This window comes from Nematolebias whitei, chromosome 17 (genome assembly GCF_014905685.2).
Source record: "Nematolebias whitei isolate Nwh7 chromosome 17, NemWhi1, whole genome shotgun sequence".
Taxonomy (NCBI): Eukaryota; Metazoa; Chordata; class Actinopteri; order Cyprinodontiformes; family Rivulidae; genus Nematolebias; species Nematolebias whitei.
Window position 1 is genome coordinate 27,127,250 of NC_056514.1, and position 25,499 is coordinate 27,152,748.

General features: G+C 37.1%; 1 protein-coding gene across 1 annotated transcript in view; it reads right to left on the reverse strand.

Moving 5' to 3' along the window:
* Positions 1 to 25,499, reverse strand: part of plce1 (phospholipase C, epsilon 1) — a 79,396-nt gene that overhangs the window by 43,375 nt on the left and 10,522 nt on the right. Inside the window, exons 5-6 of the mRNA XM_037691434.1 lie at positions 6,100 to 6,296; positions 5,783 to 5,925 (exon numbers count right to left, since the gene is read on the reverse strand). Of these exons, the coding sequence (XP_037547362.1) occupies positions 5,783 to 5,925; positions 6,100 to 6,296 (340 nt within the window). The remainder of the gene's footprint in view (positions 1 to 5,782; positions 5,926 to 6,099; positions 6,297 to 25,499) is intronic.

Consider the following 25,499-nt stretch of genomic DNA (forward strand, 5'->3'; position numbering starts at 1 on the left):
GTAAACAGGTCTTCTAAGTGTAAAAATTATTTTCACTGAAGCAAATATATACTGATATATAAGGTATTTTATCTTCCCTGGAAAATCGTTAAAAACATTGCTAATTCCTTCAGCACGTGTGTATAAAAGTTTTGCATGCAAATAATCACTCGATTTTTTGGTAATTGATTTAACTATAGGACCAAGGCTACAGTGATTTATTTTAATAATTATTGCTCTGAATAACTGGAATCCACAAATCAGGACCACTTTATTATTTTGAACGCAACAGCTCAACGAAAAGTCTTGTTTGTAAAAATGAAGTGGCAAAGTTTAAAATCAAAATGTATGAAAAGTAATCTCAGACGGTCTTTGAATCAAACACGACACCATATCCATATAAAGGGAGCGACTATTATGATAGCAGGTCTAAAATTCCAATAATGGGAGCAACTTATGTTGAGTGCGTTAGCATTAAAGGCCATAAAAACAATGCGGGGTCTTCAAATCCTTGAGACTTCCCATCGCTTTGACTCCCCACCACATGTGAGTTAATGCGTTCTGAATACACAATGTGATGTGACGATTGAGAAGAAAGGCCCAAAAAAAAGCAGGAAACAAAAAAAAAAAAAGCCGGAAACAAAAAAAAAAAAGAAACAACCAATATTCAGCTGTAAGGATGAAGTCTGTAACCGAGCTGCCCACTTCCATTTCAGCTGCGCAGCACAATAAAACATGTTATAAAGGAAATTATCTCAAGAAAAATGACTTGTAACAACAATTTACAGATGACATAAATATGACTAAACCCCAGTGGTCCTTGGCAGATCTTTTAGCACCTAGAGGTCTACTTTGTCTGCTTTGGAAAGGGGAAGTCTGTACAAAACAACTATGGAAAAATGAGGGAAAAATAAGAATCCGTTCACACAGCAAAGAAAGCTCCTAACTATAATTGTATTAAATGATGCAACATTTTAAACACACTGTTGTTAAAACTATAAAACAATTTGTGTTCAGAGTCACCGAAGTCTTTAAATGCCCCACTTTCATCAAACTGTGTTTATGATCACACCTGTTCACAAATAAACATAGGAAAATGTATATCTCAGGAAATATATTTTTAAATCAAATGTTTTATTACAATTTTGATATTGCTTGTTTTGTGTATTTAAACAATGTTGTTTTATGTAGAATTAGCAGTGTTAAAAAAAACTTTTTTTAGCTCACATATTTTATTGTGTGCATACTTGTTAATTAAAGCCATGTTAAAAAAGAATAATAATTAAATATAGAAACATATTATTACAAAACATATTTGTATTATCTGCTGAATTATATAACTAAGATTAAGAAGGAAAAAGGGGTTCTGGACTTTAAGTCCTACAGATTAGAACCCAGTTGTTACACTGAAACAATAAAGAGAGGAACAATACCAAAAAAGGAAAGAAAGTAATAAATACACCAACACAGTCCAAGTTTGAAACTGAACTCAGATAAAGACAAGTTTGTTTAGTTTTTATGATTTCAGATTCCAGTTTGAGTTTTTTTTGTATTCTTACACACGGTCAGTACCTGGCTGTCATTTGTAATATAGATTTGACAGCTCGTTGTTTCCTGTCTTTCTCTTTAGTCATGCAAGTGAAGCTAAATGTGCATCTCTGTCATTGCAATTTCAGGAGACGAGCTGCTTTCTAGATCAACAAACATCAGTGTCCTCAAGCAGCAGTGATCCAGGTGGTGTGAGTTCAGCAGCTTTTAAAAAACACATCAGTGTGGCTGCCCATTGGTGCTTCTGAACAACGCTCTGCGTCTGTGTTGCTTTAACACGAGCTACAGGGACAGAGAACATTAGACAGGAAGCCCACGATGTTTAGTGTGTCTAAATGTCTACTCCTGCCAAATCTTCTGCACTCTTTCTTTCTGTTCGCTGCAATACCCATCAGAACAGAACGCAGCGTTATGTTGAAAAAAAATGCACTCTGTGTGCGTGTGTGCTTATAAAAGTTTCAAATAAAGCTATTTTGATAAAGAAACGTAGTTTTGGGATTAACATGATTAATACCAGAGCATGTCACAGAGAAACAAACACAGAAATGAATAATTCTGTGTGCCTGTGTGTGCACCAAAGTGCACGTCTCCTTGATCTTGCCAGAGACAGTCTGTCCCCTGGCTCTGTGCCAGTGGAAATTAATGTCAGGATCAGCTTACATTTAAGTCATACGTAACATCATTGTAGAGAAGGTGGGCACACAGATACCAGCCGAACAACTATGCAGTGACCAGCCTGGCTGGATCGTTAAGTCTTATGGAGACAGAAACGTCACAAAAAATGACAGGAAGAGGAGCCGTAGAATCAGCTTGCAATTTGTTTTGTTTAATTTAGCAACACGTTGGGTAAAAACATTCTACAACTTATCAAAGCATTTCATGGACAAAGATTCAGCAGGAATAATTTAAACAATCCATAATAGATTTCAAAATCGTACTTCTTACTTACAAAGCCCTCAACAACCTAGCTCCATCTTATATTACAGATCTTATTGTTCCATATTTTCCTAACAGAGCACTTCCCTCTTGGTCTGCAGGTTTACGTGTGGTTCCTAGAGTTTCCAAAAGAAGAATGGGAAGAAGCTCTTTCAGTTATCAGGCTCCTCTCTTGTGGAACCCACTTCCAGTTTCTGACCGTAAGGCTGACACACTGTCAGTCAATCCAAGGAGTTGGATTGTGGAATGGTCGAGAGAGTGATGTTAAAAATGCCAAGTCAATGTGTACATTTAAGAAAAAGATCAAAACTGAATTGTTAAAAAAATATATATGAAGTAGCTTAGTGTGCGTTTTGTACTAGAATTAGAAAATTAGAAAGAGTTATTCATTTTGTTCTGTTACGTGAAGATTATTATGATTGAAATAATTGTTTGAAAAAAGGGGCAGATATAATAAGATTTTTTCTTCTTTCTGCTGCCTTTCATTTTATATCTCTTGTATCTTTTTATATCGTTATGGAATTGTTTTGTACTTTTTTGTAAATGAATAAACTTTATACCATACCATACATTGTCCAGTTTAAAGACTGGGCTTAAGACTTTCCTTTTTGATAAATCCTATAGTTAGGGTTGGCTTGTTATGCTGCCATAGGCTTAGACTCCTAGAGGACAAACTGATCTCATTCCCTCAAGTGATTTGCTGAAGTTGAATAGTTTTCATTTGATACCATTTCAAACTTAACATGTGATTCTTGACCTGCCATTATGTATCTGTTCCTCTCAAACCCAGCCGATCAAAGCAGATGGCCGCTTGTCCTGAGCCTGGTTCTGCTAAAGGTTTCTTCCTCATGAGGGAGTTTTTCCTTTCCACTGTCGCCTTCATGCTTGCTCAAGATGAGAGTCTGCGATGAAGTTAAACTCAAAGCAGTCTGCTCATCAGATAAATACAGTAGTCCCTCGTTTATCCCGGGGGATCTGTACCCTGAAGCCCAGCGGTAAGGATTGTGTGGCTCATCCATCAATCAGCCAGTTGTGTGTCATGCCCAATCTTATTTTGAAAAACCGCGATAGAGCGAGTCCAAGAAAAACAAACCGCGAAGTAGCGAGGGACTACTGTAATGTTATTAATTTACGTTTTACGTATATGAATGTTTCTGTGCCTGAGATACTTCTGTTGTGACTTGGCACTTTAAAAATAAACTGAATTGAAAACTGAATTTAACAAAACACAACACAAGAATAGTGTAGGTACATGTTTGTGCATTTAAACTACTTCCACATTTCCCTGAAGTCTTTTTTTGTCCGTTTATCACTCTGAAAACTTGTTTGAATGTGCTTCTAAATTAGACATTGTAAGGGAAAAGAAAAAAAGTGTACAAAGAGAGAAAAGACATCAAAATGTGGAAAAAAGGAGAAAGGAAAGAAGGACAGAGCAACCACAAAGATCAACTGCAAACCCCAAACAAGCTCGATCCAGCTGAGTTTAAAAGAATGATGTGGGAAAAGAGCAAAGAGTAGAGCAGGAGTCCTCAAGAGAACAATGGAAACCCAAAGCTCACACTACTACTTCTACAATTTATCCACCTCTTTATGTTAAAGATGCAACAACTGATTATAATGCTTTGTTGTCTGCTACAGCTGGAACCCTACTAAAGATTTAGTGGGGGGGGGGGGGGATGAACAATAAACAAAATTGTCCACTGTTTAATTATTATTCAGTAAATTTAACAATTGTAATACTGTGACTATGCAAGTTCACCTGAAAATCAATGCTCATTAGGGTTAATTAAGCCAATGTAAGATAAATTCCAAAATATATTATATATAGGCCCGCCAAGATAACATATCTTCCTGGGCGACTAATTGTCTCAGAAATTATTGCGATAAATGATAGTATTGATTGAAATGTGTAAATAATCAATAATTATTCATTATTATTTATCAATAATTGTTGTCAAATTTAAGAAGAAATGTTTGTTAATTTGTTTTGCATGTAGTACCGTTTGTGACCACTGGATGGCAGTAAAAGACTGCTTGAACCGAAGGATGGCTAGTGAGGGAGCGAGCAGCGTGTCTCTTTAAGAAATATGGGAGGGAGGCCCCTTGACATGACATGGGCTGTCTATCTCTGGTTCTCAAAATGGCGATCAGTCAGTGTGATTTGAGCTCTTTAGCATAGCATATGTCACACAAAGCTTTTAATTAAAAAAAAAAAAAAATCAGTAAACAAGTTCTCAGCTTGGGCAGCACGGTGGCGCAACTGGTAGAGCTTCTGCCTCTCAGCGAGCAGGTCCTTGGTTCAAACCCCGGTCCAGGGGCCTTTCTGGGTCGAGTTTGCATGTTCTCTCCGTGCATGCGTGGGTTTTCTCCGAGTACTCCGGTTTCCTCCCACAGACCAAAAACATGCATGTTAGGCTGATTGGTAACTCTAAATTGTCCCTAGGTGTGAGTGAGAGAGTGAATGGTTGTTTGTCTCGTTTGTCTCTATGTGGCCCTGTGATGGACTTGCGACCCGTCCAGGGTGTACCCCGCCCCTCGCACAGTGATTGCTGGACATGGGCACCAGCGACCCCCGTGACCCAAAATGGAACAAACGGGTAAAGATAATGGATGGATGGATGGATGAAGTTCTCAGCTTCAACAAAGTCCATGCTCAATAATCCAGCTATAAAATCCAACATTTTTCAGTCAGGTCATCTGGACAGTTTCTTTTTTTGTGCTGAAACGTTTCGCCTTCGATCCGGAAGGCTTCATCAGTCAAGGAAACACACAACAAAACTGATTCTTCCGCCAACAGCTTACTCCAAAGTGGAACAAACCAGTTCTGCTTGTGATTAGATGGTCTCTTTGGTACGCCCCTCCTCCATTGCCGGCCCTCTTCCTTGTTCTCAGCTTCTTTTTGCAGAGAAAAACTTTTTACACGAAGGCACGAGTTTCAACCGTGAATTCTGGAGCTTCAACAAGACGGAAGGTTTTTTCCCCGAGGTCGGCCTGTTAGCTTAGCTCATTTCTTAGCTTCTCAACTTAGCTACTTTTAATGATCCAAAAACGCAATTTTGGATGGTTAAAATGGATTTTAAAGAGAAAAGAGAAAGGGAGTTATTAGTGAAGAGCACTGGAGTTGAGCCTTTTATCATCCAGTGTCCAGTAGAAAGAGAGAGACACGAAGAAACGATAAAGCCGATAAATGAAAATGAGGTTGATAATTTTAATTTATCATGCGATTAATTGATTTATTGTTTATCGCGACAGGCCTAGTTATATATATTTAAATAATATAATACATATGTCTATACATTAAGTAAAACATGACACCCACCTTTTAGCACAGCGTGGCTGTTTGGGCTCTGGAGTAAAGGACAAGGTAGAGCAGAGCGGGATCCAAGTACAACTGTGGCCTCTAGTAGTGCTCCAGTCAACAGAGAACTCAATGATGTCCTCTGATCACAAGCACGATACAACCTAGAAATAAAGTTTACTTGCTAGTTTAGTCTGAGCATTAAAAAACAACTTTACAACATCCTGTTATAATTTATATATATATATATTCACTACACCGTGAACAATATTTACATCAAGAGCATCTGCAGATCTCACACAATGTTTTACTCTATTACAGAGAAAATGTAGCCCTACCTGGGTGGATAAGAAGGATGACAAGACAAGGGATTAGGACAGTGTTTCAAGTCAGGTCTGGCTGGGCTGGTGCTGAGGGCGACGTGGAATGGACAAAAAGACTCCCTGAGACGAACACATCCAGGCCAGGACAACAGGAGCTTTTTCGCGGGGTGAATTAGACTGACTTCTTCTCTGTCCTGCACACAGCTGGTAACCTGTTAAGGAAGACCAAAAAATAGATCATTTACTGGGAATTTAAATCAAAAGCAAACCAGCATCCATTTATAAACTGTAAGCTAATCGCATGTAGTATAACATTTGTATGCAACTACATGTTCATGTAGGATTTAGGGGGATAATTGAATCTGAAGTCATTGTCATCAGCTCCTCTGTTGTGGTCATTTTCAGAAGCAATTTCCTCCTGAGGGAACAGTGTCGAAGTGTGAAAAGAAATAATTACCAGGAAGAAAGCTGCTGAGGTACAAAACTGTAGGAAAGAGAGGTGGGAAAAGGTTCCACACAGAGCGAGACAGTCCGGTATGTTACAGTACAGTGAAGGTGAATAATTGAAAGCTGAAGAACAGAGGACAGGACAAATGAGAAGCAAAGAGCAAGTAGAAATCCTAGAGGAGCTGAGATCGAGGGAGCATTTTGACCTTTAAAAGGAAGCCTCCTCTTTTAGATCAAACTGTACTTGAAGCAAAATCCATCCAACATAAAAGGCAACACTTATCCAGAAAGATCGTCTGCTTCTTTGTCCTTGTGTGCTTAAGTCAAACTGCGGACGGGCTTCTTGTGGCACAAATTTCAAATAAAACCCATTAAGGCAACGTTTTGAAGCACTCTAAGTGAGCACTTACGTCTTCTGTGGGAATGGATATTACAAAATCAGACAAAATCAATAGTAGTTATTGAATGTGGAGGGGAGGTGCAATGCAAGTTTAATGAGAAGATAATGCTTCATGTAATCACAACGGTTTCCCATTTAACTGCTTTTAATTTGTGACAGGAAAAGAAGTGGGTGAACGCTACATTCCTATGATTTTTATATTCTGTCCACACAAATCTGTGACTAATGACTGGCAAAGAAAACAGGGATTTGAAAAGCACAAACAAACACACACGGTGCATTTAGTGGCTTTCCAGCTAGTTGTCTCGGTGGGATGGGTTTCCTGCTTGGGGTGTAGGCCAAGCTGTTGTCAGATCAGAGCCATCCCCAGAGAAAGGAGACATACCAGCCAGCACGTTTAAAGGGAAAGGGGCAGACGGGAAGATGAAATACAAACAAGTCATAAAGGACACACCTCCTAAAAAAAGCCCAAGCTTAAAAACATTAATAAGTCAGGTTAAGTCATCAACAACATTCCTTATACTTGTTTCTTGGTCAAGATGGAAACAACATGTAAAGTCATAAAACACAAAAACTATCAAATGACCTAATTTTGTGTCAGTCATTTTGAAGAGACTTTCAGATAAGTGTGACACATTTCTGTTCCCCATTAGTTCGAAACATTTTTGGAGAGAAAAGCTCAAACGTGCAGGTGATAACAAGAGGAAATCTGGATTTTTATCTTTGTGGCAGAGCAGCCAAGATCACGTAATAAAGTTTGTGACAACAATAAGAAAACAAACATTCCTTTATGCTTTTCTTCAATAACTTTGTTACTTGGAGTGAAATTTCCTCGTTCATTCCAAACAACAAACACAGACGCCTCCAGCTCGACAGAGATGATGGATGTCGCAAGGAAAACTCCAGGTCAGAGTGTTTTGTTTACAAATGCGTCTCGAACTCTAAAAGAGACTTTTGGGAATGTGGCGTGACTTTTGATCGACATCGAGCAGCTGGCTTCACACGAACTCTTTTCAAGCTCAGCATCAACACATGTACACAAAGTCACTTTGATGGCAGGAAAACACCCCAAAGGTACTCACAGTAATCCAGTACAGACACAAATAAGAAAACAACAAGATAGAAGAAAATAATAGTGTGAATGTTTATGAAGCATTCACACTATTGCGATTCGTTTTTCTTCCGAACGTTTCTTGGTACGTTTCTCGTCCCGCAGTTTTCAAGCTACTTCAACAAATCATAGAAAACATTCAACTTGTTCAGGAGAAGGGTGCTATGACTTTTGGTAATGGTACAACTTTAGCTTTTTGAAATATTTAGCCTTTTTTGCCTTGTGGAAAATGAACTGAACCCATTTTACATCCTTCAAATCTTTTGATCTGTTTACAACCTTTTACTGCTCCTTTCACATTTTGTTCTGGTTCAATTTCTTTCAGCTTCCTTGTGTGAATAAAAAAAAAATTAATCTACTTTCACTTAATTTCAGCTGTTTTGTGCTCCTTTCAGATTCTTAATGCTAGCTAAAACATTTTGTGCTTCTAACTTCTTTCTGCTAATTTCAGCTTGTTATGCTCCTTTCAGTTTATTTCTGCAAGTTTCAGCTTTTTCTGCTATTTCAGCTACTATTTAGCTGTTTTATGCTAATTTCAGCTTTTCTGAGATAATTTCCACTTTTATGTGCTCATTTCGGCTTCTTGCAGCCTAATTGGGCAAACATGTTCTTTCTGCTTTCTTCTACTAACTTAAGCTTGTTATACCTTTTCAGCTACCTTTTTTTTTTTTTTTTTTTGCATTTTTAGCTTATTTCAGCTGTTTTTGGATAAATTCAAGTTTTTCATGGTAATTTTTTCTACTTTCAACCTAATTAACTTCTTTATGGTAATTTCAGCTTGTTATGCTCCTTTCATAAGGGAGTGGAAGTGCAGAGGTTAGAGAAGGTGGGCCTATGATCAAAAGATCGCTGGATCAACTCCCGGTACCGACAACATCAAAATGTGGGCGGGATAGGTGAAGCACCCACACCTGCCTCCATCCTCATTTGCTCCACTCTGGACCCTTGAGCAAGGCCTTTAACCCTCATCATCTGCTCCCCCGAGTGCCCTAGATAGCAGCTCTCTGCTCCACAGAGGGCTGTGGTAGCTCAGTGTCTGGTTGCGTCAGGAAGGGAATCCGGCATAAAAACAAATGTCATGTCTTTGTGCGAAGACATGGCAGTTGTCAAACTTAGTTCAATGTGGCCAACCCCTGATGAAGGCAGCAGTCGAAGGAAGAAGAAAAAATGCTCCTTTCAGATTTTTTCTGTTGTGCTTATTTTCTGTTATTTCAGCTACTATTTAGCTGTTTTATGCTAATTTAGCATTGTCTGCTAATTCCACAATTTTTAGCTCAGTTATTTCCACTTCCTTCTGGTAGTTTAAGCTTCTTTCTGCCTTTTCAGCTACTTTTCAGCCTTTTTGTGCTAATTTCAGCCTTTTTTTTTTAGCTAATTTCCTCATTTTGTGCTCATTTCTGCTTATTTAAACATAATTCAGCAAATATGTGTTCTTTCTGCTTTCTTCTGCTTATTTAGGCTTGTTCTTCAATTTCAGCTACAATTCAGCATCATTTTAGCTAATTTCAGCTATTTTTCTGCAACTTCTTCAGCAATAAGCATTCATACTGCATTTTTGCAGGAAATACAATTTCTCTAGTTGTAGATGAGCTCTGTTATGCAAGTCCTGTGCAGGACATCTAACATCAATACATCCGGCATGTAGATTGCATTACCGCTGATCATCCAATTCAGCTTAGTTGGTTGTTCTGAAGCTTTATTAACCCTGGAACCATAAATACAGAATTGTGGCTTGTGTTAGTTTGTGCATTCAGGAATGAGTTTAGCTATGTAGATAAAAAATATTACTGTTGGAAACCTTCTTTTAGTGTTACTGGTAAGTTTAACTACCAACAGCTCAAAAACAAAAGAGCTGAGAATAACTTGAGATTTCAAAAATAATAATATTAGAAGAAATGGCATTCATGAAAATGATAATGGCTTCGCATAGCATGCCGTCATCAGTAAGTATATGTCCTTTAGGTCCCATCAGACCCCTCAGTGAGTCATTTCTCTGCCTGGCAACAGCCATTCTGGGAGAGGATTAGCACAGAGCACAGGGAGGCACGGCACACACTACTGAACTTTGAGATGGGTTACACAGACACAAAGATACACATATTACAAACGCTAAAGCGCAGACACTTTGTGACTCATGCCCGTGCCATTATGTGTATCACAGCAGAAGCATTTATTAGCACACAGGAAACTGGAGAAGCAGTAGTGCTCTCGGTAAAATCCAACCACATAGATTGAACACTTTAGATTCTGAACAGCCCCACACTCTCTCTCTCTGACATGCTGACATCCTCTCCCTGTATTCCGTCTCTTTTAATCATACACACTCCTCTGCAGTTACTCTGTTTAAATTACTTTTATTTACCATTGTAGTACTAAAGTACCATAATACCAAAAACTTGCACAAGGCCACAAAGTTTTATCTGGAATTGATGAAACACATGCACTCACATGTGAATAGACTAATCATTTAACAGTGATCTGCCCCCAGGCACACTCTCCCACGATGCTGATTACCAAGGAATAAAATCATTGTTTCGCATGAAACCTACTTTTAGACGCGTCCTGGAAATTCGGCTTTGGCTGGGAATAATCTGCCACTCAGAGCAGAGGTTATAGGAGACATCCATGATTTGGTTCCATCACTTCATGTATATTTTCAAACCGTCTTCGAGTCGTATTTGCGAAACAAAAGAGTCTCAGAGTTTTGAATTTGAGACTAAACCTATTGTTAAAGCACACTTCATAAAACACTTAACTAAAGTTGTGTTACATAAAACAAAACCGTTTTAATTATTTTTGTTACAGATTTGGAGAACCAGCACTCATTAATAGTCTTCTAATCTGTTTCGCTCACAGTAATTTAGAGCAGCAGTTTGTAAAACTGGGGTTGGGACTCTACTGTGGGTCTTAAAATGAATTCTTGAAATCACTATAAATATAAATACAATTGTTAACAACATATTCTCTGCTATAATTATGTGTTATATAAGTTTAAAAACAGGATCCACAAATGCATAAAAAGTATAATGGTTCTTGAGGCTGATTGTGATATAATTTATTTGGTTTGTTTACAATGTTTGTGTACTTTAATTAGAAACGGTACTAATTTATAACCTTTATTTAACGGTTTAGACTCTTGAGAAGTGTCTGCTGGATTTTTTTCATGTTAGAATAGCCCAACAGTGTCAGTATTTAAAGCTGTAGATCGACTTGCTACACATCTTTAATCTATCATTTATTTACTTTATTATAAGTCGTCTTTTTCTGTTTTATTTTTAGAGCATTGAAAATCAGAGGTTTTTTTTTTGAACAGTTTAAAAAATGTTATTCAAATTCACAGGTTAAAGTAGCTATTTACCATATTTTTCGGACTATAAGGCGCACTTATAATCCTTTAATGTTCTCAAAAATTGACAGTGAGCCTTGTGTATTAATTCTGGTTGTGCGTACTGACCTCAAACAGATTTTATGTGGTACATCTGAACAATGTTGAGAGTTATTGTGAATTAGTTGAATAAAGTTTGACTTATCTGACTGTTTTGTTTCACTTAATGTGCCTTATAATCCAGTGCACCTTATGTATGAAAACAGACCCGTTCATTAATATTGCGTCTTATAATCCAGTGCACCTTATAGTCCGAAAAACACGGTACTAAAAATGTCTTCCAACACAAAAACAGCTGAAGTGAAATGCAATAAGTGTTACATTATGTGTTACTATAAACTCTCCTCAAACTTTTAGTATGTCTGCATTAAGTCAGAAAAATTGTTTAATTCTTAAAATATTATCAATTGCTTAAATACCTGCCTGAAATTCTACAAAACCATTTATAGAGATAGTTTTCTTTCCAGAAGCCAACAGAGCTGAAAAATCTGCTCAAAACACAAGAACAAATGTGCAATTTGTCAGCTCAAACAAAAGCACATTTAAATCAACTGGACTGAGTGTGTTTTATAAACACCCTGAAGAGTCAGGTATGTTCAGCAGCTCTGGTATCCCCACACTTAGACACTTGTAACTGCACCCATCATCAAGAGTGTCAAATGAATAAAGAAATAAATAAACCAAGCATGCCAGACATCCTCGCTTAGGTCAAACCTGGAGTTGGAGCTTCATATGTAATTTCCAATTTGGAATAACTATTTCAGATTTAAAATAATGCACACAGAACACCACTTTCAAGCAACTTTTAATCCTGCTTTGCATCACCAAGAGGCAGACAGCCTCCACTCTAACTGTTCTTTTCCTGCCATGACTGCCTCCACAACATCATTTGTTTTCTGCTGCGGCTTCAGACCGAGCTGTCTCGCTGCTGCTAGAGAGCTCAGCTCTTTTGTCTGTGGCCAAGTTGTGCTCGCTTACAGTAAAGTGTGTTGTATGCACAACAGTTGGCACATGGGAGCAAATTTCTTTTAATTCATCCCCACACGTTTCCTGAAGAAGTGCAGGAAGGTTTTTGAAGACTGATTTTGGTCAGTGTCCTGTTGCAAAAGGCAAACTTTTGCTAATTCAGAGGCTTTTGGACAATTTAGTTCAAGATAAATATAAATTTATCCCAAGATACTGACAGTCACAATATGCAAAAATACAGTGATTTGGTCGATCACTTTAAATACTCGTCAGATTATATTAATTCAAGAATACAAGGATTTTTTTTTATTGTTATACCAGCTCACATTTGCATGTTTATGGTACAAAATTTGGGCTCAGGTCCCAGATCAAGAAGCCTAACAATTTAAATAATGTGTGTTTTGACCAAGTTGCAAGGACTCACCTTAGCTGAAGTCAAAGGTTTACACTAGGGATGCACGATATTATCTGCATGATATCGGTATCGGGCGATATTAGCGATAAAGTTAAATATCGGACATCAGCCATTCCATCAAAATAACTCACCGCCGATATAAAAGGTGCTGTTAATATATATATATATATATATATATATATATATATATTAGATTATATATATTAGATTATATTATATATATATATATATATTAGTATTATATATATATATATATATATATATATATTAGGGGTGCACTGATGATTTATTGGCCCCAATTTCCTTAATTTTGGGAAATCGACGAATACTTACATGAGAAACCGATTTTACAGATTTTTTTAGTTTTAACAACAATTGTCTGAACTTCATTTATATTTCAGAGCACTACCTCATGGCCAGTTAAAAAAAGTTTGTATTGTTTCTAGGATATTGTTCAAGGGTATGTTTTTCAACAAAATAATATTGGAAAATTGAAGGTGCATTGTGACCTTATAACACTTGACAGTGTCGCTTATAAAACAAAATTGGTATCGGCCAAAATCAGAATCGGCAGGTCAGACTTTTTAGAGAAAACAGAAAACTGCAATCGGTGCACCCCTTATATATATTTATGTAAAAGGACTTTTTGTATGACTGTTCGAGTGTTGTCATTGTGTTAGAGAAAGTAAATTTCATGAATAAATTTGACATTAAACATAATCCAAGTTGAAGTGTTACATTATTTTCAGTTCCCTTTTTGGAATCTGCATTTGGCAGCAGGCCAAACTGACAAAGACCATGCAGAATAATGTAGCATTTTAATTCCACAGCAGAGAAAGCTATGTAGTCTCTGTAAGTAGGTCTATGAGAAAAAAAAATCTGAATTGCTATCGGTTATCAGCCAAATAAGTTTTAATATATTGGCATAAAGGATATTGGCCAAAAATGCAATATTGTGCATCCTTAGTTTACACTTAAAAACACAAATCTAAAGCTAAAATCTTAATTTATGCATGAAGGTAAACAGCTTAACCACAATAAAAAGAGGACAGTACGTAAAAATGAGCACATGAAAACTAGATGCAGACTGGACTGGCAACAACATTTGTTTATCTAACATGAAGGAAATAAATGAAAGACTCAAAAGGACTGATATAAAAAAGAACAGCAGATCAAGAAACCCAAAAAGTGAAGTGAAGAGAGAAAAAGACTAGGGGTCACGAAGAGGAAATTGCAAGGGAAGCCTGGGGTGACTTAATTCCCTGTTAAATTTCCCAAGGAGCTGTTTCACTGCAGATCCAGGAGCCGAGCCACCGCCTGACCACTGCCTCACACCTTTAACAAGCTTGTGATATTAGTATAGGTAGTTTGTGTGTGTGTAAAACAGAACTAAAAGCAGAAAAAATAAACTCTGCCTGGTGTAACGCACAATATTCAAATGAAAAAAAAAATTTTTTTTAAATCCCCAAAAGATATGATCTTACTACAAAGAACTTTTCAGCAGATATGCAACACCGAACATCAAAACTGTGGATTTAAATTCATTGACTTATCATATAAGCATTAAGAACCGGTCAGTAAAGTTGCTCTAAAATTACTCAGGCATTTCACATTATTGAATTTTCACTTGTCAGAGCATTTTCTTGTGCGTGTTTTCTGGCCAACAATTGTTTGAGTGATTGTTAGGGGGACGCCCGAGGTTGGTGAATACAGGCAGAGGAGAAAGATGAAGCAGTGACCAGTTTGGCAGAGTCCAGTATGGCAGTTGCAGGCTTGAACTCCATGTTTTCTGGATTTGAACCAGCATGTACCAATAAAGGACAAGAGGAAGTGTAAACTAAGATGGTGTATTTATTGTGTTTGGTTTGTAAATACTTTCCCTTGATGTGTTGTACAACGTGCTGTATGCAGATAGCTAATATAGAGTTACATAATGTGGTTAAATGGGCTCTATCAGTCTTGTAAAATAATGAGTGGGTTCAGAACAAGCTGAACTCTTTTTAGTGCAAAAGGACTGTATCCATGTATCAAAGTCCTTCTAAAGTGTTCAGCTTCATGTCATGTGACAGTATGGAAGAGACCAACTAATCAATGCAGGTATTCTGCAGTTTTTTCATAAACTCAAGAGTTTATTAAAATTCTCCTTTGTCTGGGTCAAATACTGTCAACATATTATACCTGCTCAATGAGAAGATGAAAGAAAGTGTAGCATCTGGGGGATTTTATGCAGAACGTCCAGAAATGTGGCTTCAATAAAACAAGAGATGGAAAAAGTCAGTGTGGTGGTGTGAAGAAAGGATGGGTAGAAGAGGGGATACACACTACACTATTCACACTGCAGGGCTGAACAGGTGAGACAGCTATGCTAGTAAAACCAAAGAAGAACAAAGGCCTGCCCACTGGGATCAAGCCTACAACTTTTCAGGAGCTTTGGACCACAATTTCCTAAAATAACCTTCATCTCAAAATGGTAGTACAGATTTGGAGGGATTGGTTGTTGCAGTGGCTCACTAGAAGAGACCCGGACCAACTGCTGCATACCCTCACTGATTTGTAAATGCTGGGTCGGGGGTCCTACTCTACAAAAATGTATCCCGGTAAAGGGGAGGAGGCGGAGGGCCACCAGTTAGGTGTACTGCTCCAACATCAGCCAGGTGTGTTTGGGAATCCTAATCATGCTTCTGACCATAAACCAGCACTTCAACCAGGTTTGCTCTGGAGTTGGTGACGCACTAAAGAGTCCCATATAACTGTGTCCTGTAGATCAAAGTTAATCCCAATAATCTAGGTAAAAAATCCAACAAAGTTAAGTCAGGCCTTCCGGACAGTTTCTTTTTGTTAAAATGTTGCGTCTTTCATCCAAAAGACTTGATCAGTCCAAGGAGCAACAACAAACTCAATCTTAAAAGCCCGGGGTGGACTCCAGAAACCATCTTAGCACCATCAGACTGGTTGACCCACTATGTGAAGGTGCTTTTAAGACTGAGCTTGTTGGGGCTCCTCAGACTGATGAGGTCTTGCGGATAAAATATGAAAAGTTTCAACAAGAAGAAACCGTCCAGAGGACCTGACATAACTTTGTTGTGTCCTATAGAGTTTTTGTTGGACGTGGAAGACATTTTCTTTCATTTTCTGCCATCGTCACACTTAATATTTTGAACCTGAGTTTTTCTTTGGCAGCTCATCTGAACGTTGTCTTGACTGAGGCATGATGCCGTTGAGAAGTTCCACCACAAGTTAAATGAAGCAATTCTTGCAGCTCATGAACACGTTTTTGAAATAAAATATTCAGCTTGAAGTTTTAGCCATGAGAGACCCGAGGCAGAAAATATCTGACTGATACAAAACGAATAAAAAACTGTAGATGTAGTAAAGAAAAGAAGATTAGAATAAAGTTAGTTGAAGAAATAAATTAATAAATAAAGCAGGGTGATCCTGAGGGCTAACACAACCTGAAACTCATTATCCAGAGTCCCTCAGTGGGACTTTCAACACCCCCATACTCCCCCACTTACAGTTCTCATGATGTCATACTACAGCAAGCCCCTACACTCTCCTACATTACAGAGCACAGCTTCGGTCAGACGGCTGCAGATAAGACTGATGAATGTTCTGCACTTTCGAAGGTTCGAGGCATAAATTACTTCTGTTCTGGAACTGAATGCGCAGAAACGTGTTTGTTTTGGGGGAAGCTTCCCGGAACATTATTACTTTAATGTTAAGGTAACTCCAAAAAACTAAAACTAAAATGGAGAATAAACTACAATCTAAAACAGCTCAGCTTTGTTTGATTTAATTATTTTTAAGATTAAAGTGAACAAAAGAAGTTATATGTAACTTGCATATTAAATTCCAGTTTTGCATAAAACATTCATTCTAATCTGCTGCTTTTTTTTTTTTTTTTGCACAGACATAAACTTTCACCATAAAGGACGCGATTAAAAGTTTTTCTCCGAGCACAGCAAGAGCATGTAGTAAACAATTTACTTACTGTAAGGCAAAAAGACTGATAAACTGAAGAGAAAGGGAGAAAATCCACTAAGCTCCAATCCCTCTCAGACTGTGTACACTTACACAAGTGAGAGAAGGCTGGAGTGCAACAGAGAGCAGAAGGGCCAGAGGAAGAGAGGGAGTGAAGGAGATCTCCACAGTGCCCAAGCAAACAGAGAAGGGGGAAAAACAAGTACAGAATAAAGACAAAAAAACTAAAACTGGGCAAGAAGACAGAGATTTAATGATCGTTCCCAAAAACAGAGGGTACCCCCATATTAGGTGATGAGGCAACAAACTCATCACAAGCCAGCAGATGACAGAGGAGACACTGCTCTGAGGTCTTAATCGATCCTTGTTCTGGACCCACTTCAACATGTAAGCAATGTCAGACAGAATTCAAATAAAGGCTTTTCATACTATTTAGTAGAATCTACCATTGTAGTTCATTGAAAGCAAAGTCTACACCACTGATCAGCTTTTAGTAAACTACCCATCACATGCAACCCACCAAGACAGTGTCTTAGCCAATCAGAGCCTGTGCGTACGTCTGTTGCGATAAACAATAAATCAATTAATCGCATGATAAAAGAAAATTGTCAACCTCATTTTCATTTATCGGCTTTATCGTTTCTTCGTGTCTCTCTCTTTCGACGGGACATTGGATGACAAAAAGCTCAACTCCGGTGTTCTTCACTGACCCCTCCCTTTCTCTTTAAAATCCGTTTTAACCGTCCAAAATCGCGTTTTTGGATTGTTAAAAAGCAGCTAAGCTGAGAAGCTAAGCTACGAGCTAAGCTAACAGGCCGACCTCGGGGGAAAACGCCTCTGTCTTGTCGAAGCTGCAAAATTCACGGTTGAAAGCCGTTTTTCTCTGCAAAAAGAAGCTGAGAACTTGTTTACTGATTTTTATTTTTTTTTTATTAAAAGCTTTGTGTGACAAATGCTATGCTAAAGAGCTCAAATCACATCGAACGTCCACCATTTTGAGAACCAAAAAAAAGGAAGGAGAGACAGCCCACGTCACGTCAAGGGGCCTCCCTCCCATTTTTTTTACAGACACGCTGCTCGCTCCCTCACTATCCATCCTTTGGTTCAAACAGTCTTATATTGTCATCCAGTGATCAAAAAAGGCACTACACTCAAAACAAATAAGCCAACATTTCTTCTTAAATTTGACAATAATTACTAATTATTGTCAAATTTCAAACAATATTATTGTTTATCGCAATAATTTTGGAGAAAATTAATCGCCCAGCAAAATTTGTTATCCTGACAGGCCTACCTGTGCGTAATGAAAAGAGCAGATTTAGCAGCAAGCAACAGTCCAACATTGAGTAGATGTGCCGCTGAGTGCTTCAAAGCATCCTGTGTTTCCTGAACTGTTTTGTTAGTTCAGCTCTTTTATTGGTGTTGATGTAACAAAAAATATTGAAATGCCGCAACAGTAGATGCTAAAATAATCTAATAAGTTAAAAAGTTTAAACCGAAGATAATTAAAATTAGCAATAATTAACCAAGCAGTGATTAGCAGTGATGTCAGCCATTGATGCCTTTAATAGGTGATGTGTGTCTTATATACGCTGCTGATATCATGCTGCTGCTGATCTCATTCTGCTGTATGCATCCATACCCATCTGCTCACCACAGACTCATGTTCAGGCTGCTGTTTAATATAACATGTTATTTTACATCATTAGTGTTTTGCGTATATCTTAGATCTTCTAGCGTACTGTTTGGGGTTCGTTTAGTATACATCATATATATATATATATATACACACATCTTATATATATATCCATATAAACCGTTTCTGTTTATACTTTTTATTTTTGCTATAATTGGGTATAACTGGGACTTTTGAGTACACAATTTCGTTCCACCTCATGTACCACATGTGATGCGAATGACAATAAATTTGACTTGAACTTGATGTGAAGCCAGCGTTCTGTCAAGTTATTTTGCAGCTGAAACCAATCATGTGAAATGTTAGCATTTAAATCAACTGCTTCAAGTCTGAATAATACACTTAAGTAGAAGTAAAACACAATTTATTGTTTGTCGTTGAACAAGGACATAAAGGTAGCTACTCAGTTTGAAAGAAATGTTTGTCCTTCTAGAATGTCTTCATGTAAAACTTGAAAAATCCACCAACGCCAAACAGTGTTTTCTCAATTTTTCTTAAATAAATAAATAAATATCAACATCAGGGCATGTGAAATGCTAAAGAGCTGTTCAAATTTCAAATGTATGGTCTGTTGAAGCAATATTTCATTCAACCTTTATTAATACAGGTTAGTCTCATAGAGCCTCGAGGACTCATTTACAAGAGGGACCTGTAATAATAAATAATAATAAATGTTTAATTCAGTATTATATAAACCAACAATTAGGATCATAACAGCCATCTCATAGAATTTTTCATTAAAAAATATAATTCTATTAAAGTAGAAAGGAAGAAAATTATTGTTTGTTTTTTTATCTTGTTAAACACAAAAGTGTCCGATAACTTACTGTTAGCTTGACTTGCTGCTGGATATAACAGTGAATTATTTCTATTGTTATTAGCGACAAGAACAAAGAGCATGAGTGAGTGACACTGTGGGAGGTTACCCCCCCCCCCCCACACACACACACACACACACACACACACACACACCCCCACACACACACAAACTATTTGAAAAAATACCAAGCATAGGTTAAGCTCTTGTTCAATTTTTGTGAAAAGTACTTGTTTTATTAAAAATACTCGTTTTATTCTACCAATAACTAAAACATGGATTCACACCCAGCTGGTCACATACATAACGAAGCAGATCCACTAATCTTATTTTTAAACTTAAGAGAGGAAATAAATGACTTATACTCATATACACTAATAGGTGTGTGAATACGAAGTGTACATCTCCATAAAGAAGTGGTTTTATTTATATGTTGGTATCAAAAGGTTGTTTACTTTAATAAGAAATCAGAAAGTCTTCCCACATGGGATGACATGGTCACAGGCCTGAAATGAATGCAGTTTGTCTTTACTGGTTCTGCCAAATGAAGTTAAAATGTTTCCATTCGACATCAAAGTGAGCACAGAACAAAGCAAACAGCTGGCTTGTCCTCGCTTTGCATTTGTTTGATCAATACGCAGCTAATTACACAGGTCTGAGGAGCCCGAAATAAGAGATGAGATTCATGTTTTATAGTGCAATATTAGCATTTATTATCGAAGAAAACCTGAGTCGCTGATCAATATTAAATAGGCATAAAAGATTCAGTAGTTTGGCAGTATTTTGATCATTTCTGTGCAGGCTGGAGCTTCCCAAAAAAAAAAAAAAAAGTTTTTTTTTTTTTTTTTAAATACAGTTAATATTACAACACAGTTTGTACCAGTATTTTTTAAACCATCTATCAAAATCTATTTAAAAAATCCTGCTGCCCTCCAGTGGAAAACTGTAAAAGTACTGGTGAAAATGTAGCACCTGATAAACACAAGGAAAATGAAGCACATTTTTTGTTTCACTTTAGTTTTTTTAATCAAATATGTGACTAAATATTTTAATGACATAATAAAAATATATAGCTGTATAGCTATATAGCTATAGGGTACGTTATGACTGAGGATTACCATTTTTAGTAGTAAATGCTTAACCTTTTATAGTCTTGTTTAAAGCTAAAATGTGTAAATCCTAAATTATCAAAATATTGGAATAACAGTTAAATTGTAAAAATTAAGATATTGCATGAGCACCCATTTGTGCACAGCACTTGTTGTGCGATAAACTTGATGATTCAATAGGAATGATAAACTAGAGAAATTGCATTTGCTGTGAAAGTGGAGTATGAATACTTATTGCAGAAGAACCTGCTGAAAAACAGCAGAAATTAGCTAAAAAAATAAAAAAATGCTGAAAATTAGCTTAACTGAAAGAATAAGTTAGCAGAAGAAAGCAGAAAGAACACATATTTGCTGAATCAGGTTTAAATAAGCAGAAATTAGCACAAAAATTTGGAAATTAGCTAAAAAAGCTGAAATGAGCAAAAGATAGCTGAAAACTAGTTGAAAGGCAGAAAGAAGCTTAAAAAACCAGAAGGAAGTGTGAGGAGCTAAAAAGAGCTAAAAAAAAATGTGTAATTAGTTGAAAAAGCTAAATTTAGCACAAAAACAGCTAAATAGTAGCTGAAATAGCAGAAAAAGCTCAAACTAGCATAAAAACACTGAAAGGAGCACAATAAGCTGAAATTAGCAGAAATAAGTTAATTAGGCTGAAACTAGTAAAAATTACCATGAAAAACGTGAATTTATCTTAAAACAGCTAATTAGCTAAAAATGCTAAAAAGTACAAGTAGTTGGAAAAAGTAGAACAAGCTTAAATTAGCAGAAGAAAGCAGAATAAACATGTTTGCCCAATTAGGCTGAAAGAAGCAGAAGTGAGCACAAAAAAGTGGAATTTATCTGAAAAAAAGCTTTAAAAAGCCACAAACAACTGAAAAGTAGCTAAAAAGGGCAGAAAGAAGCTGCAATTACAAGAATGAAGTGGAGAGAGCTCATTTTTGCTGAATTAGGCAGAAAAAAGTTGAAATGAGTGCAAAACAATTGTGGAATTAGCTGAAAAGGCTTAAATTTGCATAAAATAGCTAAATAGTAGCTGAAATAGTAGAAAAAGCTGAAACTTGCAGAAATAAGCTGAAAGGAGCACAAAACAGCTGAAAAATAACTGATGAAAGAAGCTGAAAAAATGTTTAAATTTGCACAAAGAAGCTGAAAGAAGCTGAGCCAGACCAAAACGTGAAAGGAGCAGTAAAAGGTTGTAAACAGATCTAAAGATTTGAAGGATGTAAAATGAGCTCAATTCATTTTCTATGAGAAAAAAAATGGCAGAAAAGGCTAAATGTTTCAAAAAGCCCGAGTCACACCCCTACCAAAAGTCATAGCAGGATTGTCCTGAAAGAGCTGAACGTTTTAATTTCTGATTTGTTGAAACAGCTTGAAAACTGCGGGGCGAAAATAGCGCCGGAAAACGTACGGAAGAAAAATGGATCACAATAGTGTGAATGCTTCAAAAACATTCACTCAATAAGTTCAATTTAATATAATACATTTTTTAAACAACACATTTTAGGAGCCTAAATATATGAACAAAAGACATATGTGCCTGTATGTCAAGAACTAACTTCCATGTCAAGTATTTCTAAATTTATATATATATATATAAATATATATTTAAGTCCCTTTTTCAGACGCCATTTGTGCACAAAGACCAAAACTGTTCACAATCCAAGTTCATGTGGAGGAAAAGCACATCCTGCTCCATTAGATGGCACCACAGGCTGACTTTCATGCCAATGATCACTTAAATTTAAAATCACTTTTTCAATGCTGTATCCATCAAAGACGTGCATTTTAAAATACAACAAATAAGGTACTTTAAATGTTCGTGTTCATTTTGTTCAGCAAAGTGTTGATTATCCAGGTTTGCATTATTATACAAACTCCTCATTCAAAAAGTGGATTCATATTTGGTCAAAGATTAAAATATAAGTCACTGTTCTGAAAGCACTTCGAACATCTTCTAATGTTGAAATGCACTTTAACTATCCTAAGCAAAAAGAGAAAAGACAAACGTCACACTGTAAGCAAAAGGATATTATTTTAATGAAACTATTCATGCGTTCCATAAAAGTTTAAAAAGGTGATTGCATCGCTGAAAGAGTAAATCAACAGTGTGACACATTTATTTGCCATGAAGGCAGAGTGCATGGAGTGGAAACTGATTAAAACGCAAGGCAGAAACAGAGAGCTTGAAAGAGTTAGTCGTTAAAACAGGTTTTGTCTGTGGAGTCTCAGTCATCGTAGATATGGCAAATCCTGAGCTTAAAACAAAGCAATCAGACTTCCTGTCCAGCGTTTCCCTTAAATTTCTGCTCTGGTGGGGAGGTTAGCCAGACTGGGATGGTGGAGGTCAGTGACACAAAGATGTGAGGTTCTGTTATGCTTTTAAGAGCAGCAGTTTGCACAGCATGTGTGAGGTTTGAGTACAGAAGGCCCAGTTATGATGGGCGCGCTTCTCCTCGATCATCGCATGCTTCATTCTGCTTCATGAAGCCCCCACCACACAAATATTAAAATAGACCAATTTATCTAGACCAATAATTGAGCGTTCCACCTATTTTTGATGGGGGGAGTTTAAAGGTCAGCTGTCATCTGGGGTTAGGCGACTGGACAGCCATCAGATTAGAGTCCACCAGGCTATAGATTTTTTTTTTTTTTTAAGGACAATACATTCTGCTTTATTGTGGCGAGTTCAACTTTTCCTTTCAAGAGTTTTGACATCCAAATGAATGAAAAATTAGAATTCAAACACCACCATGCTGTGATATGCTCTAACCGTGCGCAGTCAGTCTTATGTATTTGCTGCAGCAACATCTCAGGTGTTAGTCCAGTCCATCTCTACCTGGGGAGGCTGAAGGTGCAGTGTGGGGGTAGGTGAGTGATTGATGTATCGTCTCCCCTGGCCACAGTGAATTGGTAACGTGAACACATATTGTACAGATGTTTATTAATTTTACTGCCTTCTTTTTTTTTTTGTAGGGGGGGGGGGGGGTTGTACTTCTCCAAGCTTTCATATTGCAGTGAGGTACTCCATTCATCAGAAATAACAGGTGAGTTACGCTCCCTCCATCTCCTCAGGGTCATCAAGGGCTTTGGCCTTGTCCACATGGAAATGCTGTTTATTCAAAACAATATTTTATTTGTTCTCTGAAAACATATCCTTGTAGCCTATCAGGCAAGTGTCAGACTTTAACAACTATTCTCATTTCTCACATTTTTAAATGCACACTTAATTGTTGAGCTTTATACTAAAACTTTTCTTGTTACATATGTTGACAAATTGTTTAATAAGGTGTTAACAGTCTTTTTAAGCATGTTAATTATTTGATGGTTTGTTTATTTATTTATTTTTTGCTGCTTTATCCAAGGCGATGTTTTCAGCCTTGCCTGCATATTGCAGGAATACAGCATACAAAGGTTTTACAGTAATTCACAAATGTGAGCGTGCAACCTGTCAGTGTTGTTGTTTACAGCTGTCATGCTTGGGGCTATACATTGGGCAATAGGTGGATGGTAATACTGTTTTTAAAAGATGAGGTTTCAAGATTATTTTCAATCTGGAAACCAGTTTAAAAATATATTGCTTTAGGGCTGCTAAAATGCTGTTTACATGGGGCCCCAAGGGCAAAAAAAAGAAACAACCTTTGTGGTATATTCAAACCACTCCCCCAATGTGGAGGAGTGGTTTGAACTTTGATCACCGCGATTTTCATTTGAATTGAAAACAATCCTCCTCAGATATTGGCAGATAACTGTAAAGAAGTTCAGCTGTCTTGTTTTTGAATTCTTAGGAGTTCATTTAGGAATCTTTTTCCACAGCAGCACTAATGTGACATCATGAACGTCTGTAAAAAAAAAAAACCTTAACATAACGAGCATTCATAGTCATCATCCAACAATGTGCAAGATGTAAATGTTCAACAGGCTATTCAAATAGCAAACATGTGCACAAATCCTTTGAAATGTCAGGCGTTAAAAAACAAAACAAAAAGGGGAAAAAGTCCAAATCCAGCTCTTTAACTCCAAACGAGGGCAATTTTCCATATTTCACACAGATTTACAACCTGATGCAACATCTAACACACACACACACACATTTTAGCCCTAGAAAAATACACCCACGCACAGTTTTGACATCATTTTGTAATTCCCCTGAAACAAATGAATAAAATGTGTTTCAACAAAAATAAATCCAATAAAATCCAGCAGCCACACGTGCTTCTGTGCGGTAAGACTCGTGTAAATGTATCAAAAGCAGCTCGGCTGACGGTGGAGCCTCGACGTGTTTTTAGAGCAGAAAGGTCACATTGTTGAAGAAACTCGTTTATAAAAACAGTACTCCTCTCAGAGGCATGCAAGATATTTACTGTCCTTCCTGTTTTCTGTGTAAGCAAACATCTGACTAAATGGGATTGTCTCAATACACACACTCTAATCTCTAGCTAAGCCATAACACCCAACTGGGCAAAAAATTGCCCCGCTTGGCACATTCCTTTGTAGTCTGACGACGTGCACAGAAAGAATGTGAAAGTGGCACAAAGCTAATTGAGTCTGACACACAAAAGGGATTAGAGTGCATTTCCATCCACCTGAGCTCAAACGGCTTTCATTAGGGAATCTTTATTTATTTAAATGTATTCTTACTTAATCTGAGTGATCATTTGTTTTTTGCTCCTCTGGAATAAAAGAAAAGTAAAATCTGAGAAAAGGCTTGAAGATTAGGAGTCATTAAATTATAGTCTTAAGGGATTGGTGTCGCTTTGTCTTTAATCCAGCAAAAACACCTGCCGTTATAAACACAGGAACGTCTAAAAATCAACTTCTGAGGAATAAAATGTAACCCACATTTAGGCACAAATAGTTTATTCAGTGATTTCAGCAAAGTTAGGCCCATTTATAAAAGGAAATTTAATTGTCGAATGGGCAGCTCAAAAGGGGGAAACCATTCTGTCAATAAACCACTGCTTTATCCCAAAACTGTTTTTTTTTTTATCATAATCTGGCTTTTATCTGTCTGTACCACTAAAAATAAACCACAATTCTCATTTGAGTTACTAAACTGATTTATTGTAAGAAATTTGCACTGTTTAACAC